This window comes from Branchiostoma belcheri, unplaced genomic scaffold (genome assembly GCF_001625305.1).
Source record: "Branchiostoma belcheri isolate BF01 breed outbred unplaced genomic scaffold, Haploidv18h27 scaffold64, whole genome shotgun sequence".
Lineage (NCBI taxonomy): Eukaryota > Metazoa > Chordata > Leptocardii > Amphioxiformes > Branchiostomatidae > Branchiostoma > Branchiostoma belcheri.
The window spans coordinates 1,300,876-1,313,842 of record NW_017804287.1 but is presented as its reverse complement, the minus strand read 5'-3'; the positions used below and the strand labels follow the sequence as shown (position 1 = coordinate 1,313,842).

The 12,967-nt window shown below is 38.9% G+C and overlaps 2 protein-coding genes across 2 annotated transcripts; both read right to left on the bottom strand.

Annotated features, from left to right (window-relative positions):
• Window positions 1-2,249: 2,249 nt before the first annotated feature.
• Window positions 2,250-7,340, bottom strand: LOC109483314 (UNC93-like protein MFSD11). The gene is made up of 13 exons (XM_019786305.1): window positions 7,245-7,340; window positions 6,725-6,786; window positions 6,171-6,278; window positions 5,648-5,727; window positions 5,391-5,487; window positions 5,164-5,222; window positions 4,734-4,851; window positions 4,576-4,646; window positions 4,337-4,402; window positions 3,594-3,719; window positions 2,990-3,173; window positions 2,563-2,701; window positions 2,250-2,255 (listed from the first exon to the last, which is right to left on the bottom strand). Exons 1-13 carry the CDS (start codon window positions 7,332-7,334, stop codon window positions 2,250-2,252), a joined length of 1,206 nt encoding a protein of 401 aa, XP_019641864.1. The 5' UTR covers window positions 7,335-7,340.
• Window positions 7,341-7,658: 318 nt separating this feature from the next.
• Window positions 7,659-12,795, bottom strand: LOC109483373 (UNC93-like protein MFSD11). Its single transcript, XM_019786377.1, has 12 exons — window positions 12,597-12,795; window positions 12,173-12,252; window positions 11,887-11,983; window positions 11,717-11,775; window positions 11,410-11,530; window positions 11,177-11,214; window positions 10,968-11,033; window positions 10,630-10,755; window positions 10,119-10,302; window positions 9,745-9,880; window positions 9,192-9,299; window positions 7,659-8,879 (listed from the first exon to the last, which is right to left on the bottom strand). The coding sequence occupies exons 1-12, from the start codon at window positions 12,620-12,622 to the stop codon at window positions 8,826-8,828; spliced, it is 1,095 nt and encodes a 364-aa protein (XP_019641936.1). The 5' UTR covers window positions 12,623-12,795; the 3' UTR covers window positions 7,659-8,825.
• Between the last annotated feature and the right edge of the window lie 172 nt (window positions 12,796-12,967).

Here is a 12,967-nt window from a genome sequence, read left to right as displayed (position 1 = left end):
TTATCATCTTGCTACATGGCTGTTGAATTTTGGGCTAAATCTACTTAGAAAATTAAGTTTTCATACATTGTAAATATGCTTAGAAATGAAAGCAAGTTTGCATGTGAGAGATTTAGATTTGTTTTGTGCTTATCAGAAACTTTATTTGACCCAATTTTCACTGCTAGTCCTGGTTGTGACTGTAAAATCATCATTAACAGACACACTCAACAATATGTACAGTAAATATTGCCAAAAGAAAAGAAAACTGGTTACACCTCGTCATGGAATCACTTGACACTAGTAATGGATGCATTCTCCTTTAGAACACTTACTGAACTGATGAAGACAATATCCGTGTAACTGTGTACATCGTAAAGAAACATGCTATAATCAGCTTATCAGTTTCCTGTCACTCTATCACTTATCAGTCTAGATGTACGAGTGACGATGGGTTTGGTCACCAATCTATCTACTATGATATCTTGATGTTTTAACCCGATGTTATTCTTGAGTTCTGTGTGGTATTTCTGAAGGTGTTTCTAAATTCTTAAGAATAAACCACCACAAGTAAAAATCACTGTGCAACTCTTTTAATGAATGAATCATGAAAAGCAAACTTGAAGGAAAATAAACATTTGTAAATCATAAATGTGCAAAAACAGAAAAGATGTAGAGTATGTTTTACGCCCATAGTATGGTGCATCGATACTTCTACTGAAGCGTGTTCATAAGTAAGATATTTCTGAAGGTACAGAGCACACACAAACAAACAATCATATCTGACGCCATGTTGTCAGTCGGCCCAGCACGAGAAGGATCCGCTTTCGTCGACCTCCCTGCAGTACATGCCATCTGGGCAGGGGGCGCTGCCGCACCCGTAAAATTCCGGCAGGCGCAGGTTTGGTGGTGGAGCTAGGTGTACAAATGAAATATTTTCTTGGTTGTATAAACCTGTCTTCTGCTTCATGGAGTAACAAAGTTTCACAAATTCGGCCATACCAAATGTGAAAACACAAAGCATACTTATTAAGCTCTATGAATTTTTCGACGTGTATGTGTATTAAAGTAGTCTCTCTACATTCATTTTGTCTTCGCGAAGATAATACTTTACGCTCTGTTGTTTCATTCTATTTTTCTGGTTGCTTGGTTATGGGCGTGCCTTAATTTAACCAATTGAATACTAGTACATCCAAGACTGGCAACATTAACGAGGAAAAAGGATCCGTTGAACCATACCTTTTTCACTTGAAGACTTTTTATTCACCAAATCTGAACACAACACTTATGATGGACAAATGTTTACTTTCCTTTGCTATTCATGGTTCCCAAGTTGCACAGCTATTTTATTTGTTTACTTGTGCTCATTAAATTTACAGAAACTATACCAAACCTAAAGAATATTTTAGACAACCCAAATTCGGGGATAAATCATGACCCCTTACATTATCATAACGAAAATAATCATGTTAATGATAAATAAACTTCTCAGTTGATTTGGGTGTAGCCTTCCTTGGACGGACGGGAGGTCTTCCACTCCACCTACGTCAGGAAAACAGAAGTAAGATATCATTTGTGGTGAGATCAAAGATACACCAGAGTCCTTTTTTACAAATCTTGTATACCTTCATTCAAATGGTGTGATACATTCATCAATACACCAAGCTACTTTGCTTATGCATTCTTTTTTATTACTATACTTCATTCAAGTAGTTAATTTCTTTCATGTATATATATTCTTGTAATGCATGTAATAATCATGGCTCTTGAAATTAGTCGGAACTAGTGTCGATGGGCCAAGTGTCAGCCGATGCTGACTGTCCATTTCAATTAGCAGTTCAACCAATGACAGCGTAGCAATTAAGAGAGTGACAAATGAGAGAGTGGCTGCAAATATGTGCATATTCATGTTTTTATTTTGTTTATATTTTGTTATGTTTTTATTTTGTGATCGGTTGTCATTATGTAAAAAGGCGACTTGTAGACATTTTACCTCAAAGAATGCCAGTGTTCCCGCTACACAGAAAACCGCCACTATGAGCAGCTGCCATTGTAAGATCAGGTACGTGCTGTAGAAAAAGCCTGCTGCTGCTGTCAGGGACTGGAAAACAGAAGAATCCGAATCGAAACAGGATAAATACAATCCAGATAACCCTAGTCGAAGGCATTGTAACATACACAGAAGGTATTGTTTTGGGTGTGTCTGTGGGTTTGTGTGTGTGCTTGCCCAGTTGCAGGGAGTGGATGAATACTATAGCTAGTATTTGACGTTACGCCTGAAAGGAGAACCAAGCGCACCGGGTGGGAGTAAGTGGGTAGTACGAGGGGGAATGCAGGAAGTGATGACTTTACATGTGTAATACCCGATTGAGTTGCCTCATACAATCCCTTCCACTACACTTCTCAGAGGTTTAAAATCTCCAATTTATTGTTACAAACAAAACTTGCTGAAAAACGGGTAAGAACAACAGATTCGTTGTTTGATTGGCCGATTAAGTAAGTAACACTACGTTTACAGGTTAATTGCTTTTTTAATCATAGAGCAGAAAAGGGTTCAAACTATTATTGTTTGATATATGTTACCTGAGTGAAGAAGAATAAAGCGAATGCCGACGCCGCGCTGTCTTCAGAAAACAGGGAGCCGAGGATAGAGTACACCTGCGTGTTGAAACAGGCGTCACCGAGTCCCAGCAGGAAGCCGCACAGCACAGCCACGTACTTACTATAATGGTGGAACAAAAACATTATTGTCATGGTCTGTGTGTGTGTGTACGTGTGTGTGTGTGTGTGTGTGTGTGTGTGTGTGTGTGTGTGCGCGCGCGCGCGCGCGCGCGAGCCGCGCGTGCGATTCTACCAGTAACTGCTTTCTTCACAATTTTCGTCATGTTTGCTCCACAAATACCGATATATTGGAATAGTGCTGTTTAAACTTAGTATGTAGATAAGTGACTAGAATATTGCCTTTCCAAAATCTATTTTTCAAGCCCTGAGATATACATTGAGGACGTACTTAGACTGTATGAGTACAGGATAGTAGCTGGCATCAGTGATGATTTCCGTGATGGGTGAAGACTGCGGCAGGTTGATGTAGATGAGATAGTACGCCGTGGTGTGGACCAGGAACCCCAGCAGAATGATGGGATCGCGCCCGTGGCGGTTAGCTAACTTCCCGCTCAGACCAAACGCAGCTCCGCCTTCGTTAGAGTCAGGAATGTTTATGGATAAAATGTTCAGTAGATTCAAGCATAGACCATCCAAATTATTTGTCATTATGCTAACATTTGCAGTTGCTACGTATACAATGCCCCAAAATAAAAGTTGCTAGGTATCAAATTTTATCATTGCAACACAGCATCAGTTACACAGGGTTTTAGAGGCTCTTAACTGACGGTTTGTAATTTAGCCAGATATTGTCTGAGTTTATTTGAGAAAGTTGTATAATTTTTTTCCATTACAACCATTTTTTCGTGTTTCTTTTTTTTAAAATCATAAATAAAGGCAAGTATAACTAAAACTGTTCAGCCAATGTCCATCAGTCTATGTTACTGCTTTCCTTTTGGTAGAAAGCTAGTTTGTTTTCTGGTATGATCTGACAGTGTAGTGTTTTTATTTACCTATAATTTCTCCTGCACCAAGGAAAGCACCTGAGATCCCTATGAGAGACTTCGCCTCGTCACCAAAGGCCTTTGTGTTCCCAATGCAGGTACCGTACACTCCGCTATAGAAATTCAGTTCCAATCCTGAAAAAAAGTATAGAATGCAATTTCATACCAATTTCGTTATCACATAATCAAGATACGGCCAATTTGATTTGATTACATGAATGATATCCTTTGGAACCCCAAAACTGATGCGAGTATGCGAATAAAAAAAGGTTGGCAAAAACAGTGTCGCGGACGAGAATTCATGCGCGTCTCAAATCAACATGGCCCAACTGAAAGCTAAATTAAAGAACCACCTCAGCAGAACATATTCATATACTACGCTCGTGTGAAATCCAGGACGTAATGTATATACATGTAGGACTAGTAATCATGCAGTCTTGCCCGTGTATGCGTAGGACTAGTAATCCTTGATTTGTTTTTGTATTATTGCCTTTATTACTATGAGTTGTGGCTCTTGGTTTGACAAGTTTGTTTTATTACCACCTTACTGAGTTGCGGCATTATATAGTACTTTTACTTGTACTAAGTTGACTTTAATTTGTACTTATAAGTTGACTTATCATTTTGTTATATCTGTTATTTTCTTGTATATTTTATTTATGTATGCCTGCACGGTACATTGAAAAACGCCTTAGTGGCGATATGTACACCCTGGGTAAACAAATAAAAACAAACAAACAATGTAACCTTACCCGTGTATGCAAAGCATATCCCGAGAAGAAGCATCTCTCTCGTTTTAAAAAGTTGAATAGACCGTTCTGTAAAACAATATTCATTTTATGACGTTCGATAACAATAACACTGAATTTCTTTTCAATATGTACGTACATGTACGAATAAACGAAATGTATAAAAAGTTTTGGAGGCTACCACATATGTATGGACATTAACATGAAGCAATAACAAAAACTTGAATTGGATTTCAACTTACTGAATGCTTGCAGTGGTCCCTCTTTATTCTCGACGTCGTTTTCACTGTTTGAAAGAACATTGCCGTTACATATCAGATGTGTATTATTTCAAGAAGACTAAATTGGACCTTCAGTTATTTAAAAATTGTTCACACAATCAAAAAGTCCCTGTCCAAACCTGTTGACATTCAGAGACGCTGAATCTCCAGGCTTCTTGTTCCTAAGTGTGAACAACATGAGTGTTCCCACACAGGACACCACCAGTAGTGACACGTACACCTGGATACGGGTTTTGGCTGGAGATAACAGGCATAAGCACGGGTAAGAGCAAAACCTAGCAGGTTATGACAAAACTGTACTCATGTTCCATCATTACAATCACTAGCATTCATGTTGTGTATCGTGTATGTTTGATACCCCGGTACTATGTACACTTGCATTCGGGTTTTGGCTAAAGGTAAAAGGTGAAAACATGCATATGTGTAAGAAAACCACCAAGAAGGTCACGATAAAACTGCGACCACGTCTCTGTGCAAATAAACTGTACACCCATCAGGCTATCATCATCATTACTAAATTGTTATAAGAAAAAAAAGAATGCGACTCACGATCGATGATCTCCTTTCCCGTAAACTCCTGCCAGACAAAAACGTTCCCAAACAGAAAACTGGAGGACAATGAAAGAAAACCAAATCCAACAACCGTTATTGCAGGAGACTATTAAACAATGTTTGAAAGAGAGCATTTCTTTATCGTCGCAACCCCTTAGAATGGAGAACAGTTAGGTTGTAAAATATCACCAATGTACAACACTATCCAGGAAGGCTGATCTCACCTGCTAGTCTGTAGTGCCCAGAAGAGGCCGCTGTTCCGTCCGATGGTTTCTGGTGTCGAGTTCAGCGTTAGATATGAACCCTCTCCGGTCCAAAGAACTGGTACAAAATCAGGATTTAAATTAAAAATATCATCAAGCCTTGCTATAAATTAGTATAATTGCTAATGAAGAAACAGTTAGAAGTCATTTAACTGTTTTACAGTTAAATGTACACAATTGACCTGAAGTAAACTACAGCATGTATTTGTAAGCCTTACTTGATGCGCCCAGTCCCAGTAACACAGACCCCACGTACAGAGCCCAGACCATCGGGTAGATGAACACGGCTATAAAGAGGCTGCAAAAAGCAAAAACGAGATGATCTTAATCCACAGTAGACATAACACTTAAATATACAAGATATAAGCCACCGAAAACGTCTTGAAACAACGTTCATTTGGTTTTCACGGTTATCTATGGACATGGAAGTATTGTTTTGGTGGCAGAGCGGTGGATTTGTGAATCTTGTTAGGACAGAGTAGGCTGGCAGCACGTGGGTAATGAAGATTGACAGGCAAAATGGCGGGTCAAAAATTTCAAGAAAGAGAGGTTGACATCAATTTGATGTACTGACCTAAGCTTTCTTCAGTTGTTTAGTAAAAGACAAAACAGCTTTAAGGCATTATATGCACGACGTATATAATACGGTATAAGCTATCATCTTGATGGATGCAAAATCATCATATGGTAAGATAAAAAGAATTTCTCCAGTCGTATTGTAGCCAGTCCCGGCCCCCTCACCAGTACATGACAGCTCCGATGACCATGGAGTTCCGAGGTCCGCACACACTGACCACAGACGGGGCTCCCCAGTTAGCCATGGCAAATACTGTGTAGATGATGGCCAAACTGTAGTGGAAGCACAGAATTAATATATAGTGTGTCAGAGCCACCATTGTATGTTCAGTACCTTATCCACGCGATTTGTTGTGGCCTAACCTCTGAGGGTAACATCACAATCTTACTTCAACACTCCGAAATGCATTTGCATAATAGTATATTTGTCTATATATATAGGCTATTGAAAATGCATGCACGTTCGTGCCACATAATTTCTGTTGCATGAGAATGTAGTCTATATCTTGCACAACGTGAGGAGGTTCGAGTTCGTCGGACGATGTTGATTATTTCCAAGCAAGTTGTGACAGAACCAAATGATCTAAGAGACTCTGCATTTCCAAACAAGACTGCTGGATATTTGAAACACATGCCCGACTGTCGGGCGAGGATGCTCTCAGTTTCAGTTCGCAATCGTACGACGGCCGTACGACAAATGTAATCAGGCCTAGTCTTACCTGATGTACCCGCTGCCTCCGTCAAACTTCCCTTCCTCCTGAACGCTTTGGATGACGGTTTCCTGCAAAGAAAGGAAAACAGCTGAACACCAGTATTCCACAGTTTAGGTTGTTTTCTGAATTACTAGTAGAAAGAAAGAGAGCATATACAAGTTGATATAAAAGTTTGCAGTTTAATTTTGCAGCTGTATAGTAGCCAAATTGAGGGACGTTACGTACGTAAATCGAACACTAGTCCACTGACACAGCCGACTTTGAGCCGACTTACTCCGACTTGGCCAAGGGACACTCGGCCTACGGAATGCGGCCAAATTCGTCAATGTGTGACAGGCCTTTTTCTGACTATCCCATGTATGCCTTTACTTTTGTTTGCCATCGTACACGACGTGTGCAGTTATCAGGGTGACCTGGCCGGCACCTAACCTGAAGGCCCAAGGTCAAAGTTTGTCATACTAGATGCCGGTGTTTCCCCAGCTCAATTAAGGTCAGATCAAAAATATACTATAGATTCATCACATACCTCAATCATTCCAGCAGTGTTGAAGGCGGTGAAAATAAACATAAACGATAAACCCAAAATAACAACATTGATGGTCGCTCTGTCCGCCATGTTGGGAGAGAGGGCTAGACTGAATGACGTTAATACACGGGTCCAAAGTCCATGTGTACTATTCAGTCACGAGGCAGATGTGTTCTAGCTAAGGTGAGTTAACCTATCCATCACAATTGGCGTTTCAACCAATGAGAGAATGACAATTAAAGGTTTGACCAATGAGTGGCCTTAAAATATTCCCTTTTTCATGTTTTTAATTTCTTTGCTTTTTCACTGATGTTGGCTGAACTTTAGGGTTAAGTTAGTGCCTTTCGTAAGATTATCCTAGGCCTGGCTAGATTGTTCACAAGAAAAAGTTGAAGACGAAATCAATGACAAATAGTCTTTATTCTTTGCTGTTGATCAAAATTACAAGACTATACAAATAGCCATCTCATACATTCAAGTACAATTAAATTCCATAACAGCTATATACACATTTACACCCTAGAGGTGCAGTAGACTTATAACGTGTACATTAGCCAGTTTAGGTCGATGTGGAAAAAAAATTCTTGATGGGAGGCATTTTTCCAGGATGGGGGATACTGTGGCAGCTTTAGCAGCACTGTCACGTTTTTTATACCACGTTCAAAAGTACATTAAAAGTTCATCTAATTCAGCAGAATAAGTAAACAGTGACATGTAAATAGTAATGGTAAATGCCCAAAAAATCAGGAATCAGAGTATATTACTGTATACATTGTATTTGGCAATAAAAGAATATATATACAGTCACTAGAAGTAAATCTCATGATCCTGTGCATGTACCTGCATACATCTAAGAGAAAAAAAATTCCTGAATTTTACGTGGACCAGCAGAATTCTCGAACACTGAGTGTATTTATGCACAACAGCAGCATAACAATTTCTATTTCCACTTTTTTTTTCCTTATTTCATATGAAATATCATGGCATATCAAGTTTTGTACATCTCATTTTATAGATCTATATTAACTTTTTTTGCAAATCCAAATAATAACTGTACTTTCATGTTACAAATGGCAATAAAAGTCTTAGGAAACAGACCTTAAAGATTGATGTGTGTATCAGAAGTGTTCTAGTCAGCATGAATTTTTTTTTCATTCATCATTTCAATTTTCCATCATGTCATGTGCTGCAAGTTGGGGGTCTTGGGCATGCTCTTTCGGGAAAAGTTTGAAATATTGACCCTCTGAAATGCTATTTTCTGCAATTTGAGCAGCATATTAAGCTGGTATGACATCTAGATCTCTTTCCATATCATTACACACCGACTTTTGTCTGCCAAAGACAACGGATTGGGGAAATTTGTCTGTCATGAGTAGCAGGGTAGACGAATGCTGGCTAGAACACTGGTATGTACACAGAAAGAAATCTTTCAGTACAGCCCTCCCCCTACCACATTCATTAATGACCTGTCCCCTACAGCACTGATGTGAGTAGTCCCTGGGAGAAGCCGGCAGCTTCAAGTGTCCGTTCTTGCTCCTCCTCTGAGTCAGACAGTAGTCTCTCCTGGTCCTGCTTGTCTAGTCATCCTATCTGGGTATAGCCTTTCCTGGAGGCATTGGATGTCTTCCACTCCACCTGTGGGCAAACAGAGTTTTCCATGATACAAACTTCCAGACCCAATTGTATGGCAATACTGATAAAATATCTCAACCAGACTGTAAGGTTTGAACCCTTACACCGGGATGGCTGCCTTCTCTTTTCAATAAGTGTAGTGGGTTCTTTATCATACTTGTGATGTGGCTTTCCTCAGTTTTAAACTGTATCTGAGAGGGTGTCCCTAACCAAAGCTTGGTACTCATTTCTAAGGTCAACTGCCCACTTAAGATAGAGCTTAATAATTAAAAATAGTTACCAGAACTGCAGTGAATGGAACACATAATGTCTTACCTCAAAGAAAGCGAGTGTCCCTGCCACTCCAAACACCACCAGGATGAGTAACTGCCACTGCAGCAGGAGGTACTTACTGTAGAAGAACCCTGCTGCTGCTGTCAGGGACTAAAAGAAAAAGAAACAATCAGGATCAAATACTCGTTTAAGTCATTGCAATGTCTCAAAGTCAGTGAACCTAGACAGTGTCAAAAACAGACTGACAGTGTGGAACTCTTTGCACCATTATACCATCCAATTGTACAATTGTCATATGCAGTATAAGTGTCTTTGTTGTGTTTTATATCCATTTGTGTACCCGAATGTATTGTATTTGCCATGTTTTTTTTAATGAGATGTGAAGTCAGCGTAATTCAGAAGTACTGCATTGTACATGTATATTCACATGCCTTTAACTTATTACCCACAACATATTATACATATACTGAGCACACATTGCATTTCACTAAGCATGCCTATATTTTTAACTACATGCCTAATGGCACAGCAAGCAGAGCATACTTGTAAATATAATTACTTTGAAGAATTGTTGAAGGTTCTATACAAATACAACCTGTACAAATTTGAAGAGTGCGAATGCAGGTGCACTGTCCTCTGGGAACATGAAGCCCAGGATAGAGTACACCTGTGTGTTAAAACTGCTGTCTCCCAGACCCAACAGGAAACTGCACAGGATCGCTACGTACTTACTGTAGGGGAGGAATATCAAGTTTAGTGATGGAATTCTAAAATCTTAAAAACACCTATGTACTAGTATTGGCATAGATGCTTTTTTTAAAGCCACAATATTTCCCATATTGGAAAGAGGACAGATGAATGGATAGCTGAATGGATATATGAGGGAATGGATGGATATATGTAGATGGCTGAATAAGATTCTAAAACTTATGTAGAGATCATACAGTCTTTGCAGTATAACATACGCACTTGGAGTCCATGAGTACGGGATAGTAGCTGGCATCAGTGATGATTTCTCCGATGGGTGAAGACTGCGGCAGGTTGATGTAGATGAGATAGTACGCCGCCATGTGGACGATGAAGCCAAACAGGATGATGGGATCACGCCCGTGGCGGTTGGTCAGTTTCCCGCCCAGACCAAACGCCGCTCCGCCTGTAAAAAAGGAAGATATAGTCTGAACACCCCTTTAATAGGCTGTTTTGGCAATTTGAACTGGCCCAAATATATGCTGATGGCTGACACTGGAATAAACCACTATGGAGCAGAGGAGACCACACAAAAAAAAACATTTCTTATTGTTTAAAAAGTACTAATACTAGACGTTATACTTTATTAAAATGCTATCTGGAAACATTTTAAGATATTAAGAGACAGTAGAAAACTAATAGAAAGATTACCAAAAAAATTCTGTCAATTCAAAGACTAGAAATGACAGGCTGTAATTTGTAACATCATACATTTTATTGTTCTATGGCTCACCTAAGATTTCCCCAGCCCCAATAAAAGCACCAGAGATGCCAATAAGTGACTTTGCCTCATCACCAAAGGCCTTTGTGTTCCCAATGCAGGTACCGTACACTCCACTGAAGAATGTTAGCTCAAATCCTGCAACAACATTCAAGACTTTAAACAGAATATTTTGTGGTTTATCTAATGATTCTATTCATAAACTATTAGCTAGCATTATGTATAAATTGTGAGTTCAAACAAGATACTAGAACCTGAAAATGTAACAATTATAAGAAGTTAGTCAATTATAAACCTGGCAAAAATGTTTGGCAACAATTCTACATACTTGTATATGATTGTTTTCTCACCTGTGTAAGCAAAACACACTCCAAGGAGAAGCATTTCTTTTGTCTTGAGAAGCTGGATGGAACGTTCTACAAGATGGAAAGAAAAATTCTTTTAATGTGCTAAAATTCACACAAAAACCTTTACTCTGACTTATAAACAGCATTCATGCACTTCCACAAGTCTAAAATCCACATAGTAATAATCAAACCAGAATGAAGTCATTACTTACTAAATGCTTGAAGTGGTCCCTCGCTGGCCTGGTCTCCACTGTTTCGAACAAAATTAATGTTTAAGTGTACACAGTTATATATAATGTTTAATGGCAATATTCCAGCTTCTTTGTCTAAAAATTCACCAAAATAGTAAATCATACATAAACAACTGGTTAAAAACATATTTTAGAAGTATAAAATTACCTTACATTCAACGTAATACTAGGAAGAAACCAGGCATTCCACAAACCTGTTGACATTTAGAAGATCTGAGCGATCTTCCGGCCTTCTGTTCCTCAGTACAAACAACATGAGTGTTCCCACACAGCACACCACCAGTAGCACCACGTACACCTGGATACGGGTTTTCGCTGGGGGTGAAAGGTGTACACATGCGTAAGAGCACCACCTAACGGTTTATGATAAAACTGCACTCTCAAAACATAAGTGTTAACAATATTGAACCTTACTAGAATACGAGTATTTTGCATCATAGTCATACCCAACAGTAAGTATTGGAGGAATGTAATGCCTTTATAATACACAGCCGTACTCACAATCAATGGTCTCCTTTCCACTGAATTCTTGCCACACAAAGATGTTCCCAAAAAGAAGACTAGAAAATAATACAACAGTTGAAACTGTCAGATTGAAGTGCAAATAAAATTTTAAATATACGACTATAAAATATCAGAATTACACCAAATTTATTAGCTGAGAACTTTACCTGCATTGTAGCAGTGCCCAAAATATTCCGCTGTTCCGTCCAATAGTTTCTTGAGTGGAGTTGACTGTGAGAAAGCTTCCTTGTGCAGTCCATATTACTGAAAACAATAAGACGACACAATCACACATTATGCATTTAAGAACATTGATACACAACATAAAAGATTCTAACAGTTATAATTACCCTAGCCCTAATGTGCATATTTGCACATCAAAAATAGTTACTGGAATTTCTTATTAATATAACTTCATAATATTTTTCAATAAATATATTATTTCATTATTACCTGCTGCCCCTAGTCCAATCAGCACAGATCCCAGGTACAGTGCCCAGACCATTGGGTAGATGAACACAGCTATGAAGAGGCTGTGAAAAAAACATACGATTGAACCATTGTGTCAATTTGCTGCTTTATTCTAGCAGTATATCTATCAAGTCCATGTGAAAAATTTGCAAGACAGACAGGACTCACCTTTACACATTTAACACTCAAAGTGACAAGTTCTATTCTCAAGCAAATATTTATGTTCTTATGGTAATTACTTTGTCCTCTGCACTACCCATAGTGCTTCACATCTCCCTGCATGCAATGGGATCCTAATTTGTTTGTCCTCTACCCATAGCACTCCATGTTTCCCAGCATGCAATGGGATCCATAAAAAGCTCTGTGACTTTGTAGTTCTAACTGATGACTACTAGTATATCCTCACCAGTACATGACTGCTCCGATGACCATGGAGGTTCGAGGTCCGCACACACTGACCACAGACGGGGCTCCCCAGTTAGCCACAGCAAACACGGAGTAAATAATCGCCAGACTGTAAAAGAAGAGAGTCCAGTAAATAATGTTCCTTAGTCTAAAAATTTAAAACAAATATCAGTTGTATACTGTGCATATGCATGCATTAATTTTTTGTAAGTCATAACCAATTATTTAGCCTGACTAGTACCTCACACTAGCAGTCCTTTCAAAAGTAAGGTCCCTACTAGTAAGGTTGGTGTATCCGACTTGGCTACAACAGGTATGATCATGCATTATGTGTTACTACTAATAGATTTTTTTCAGACATGCAACTTGAGA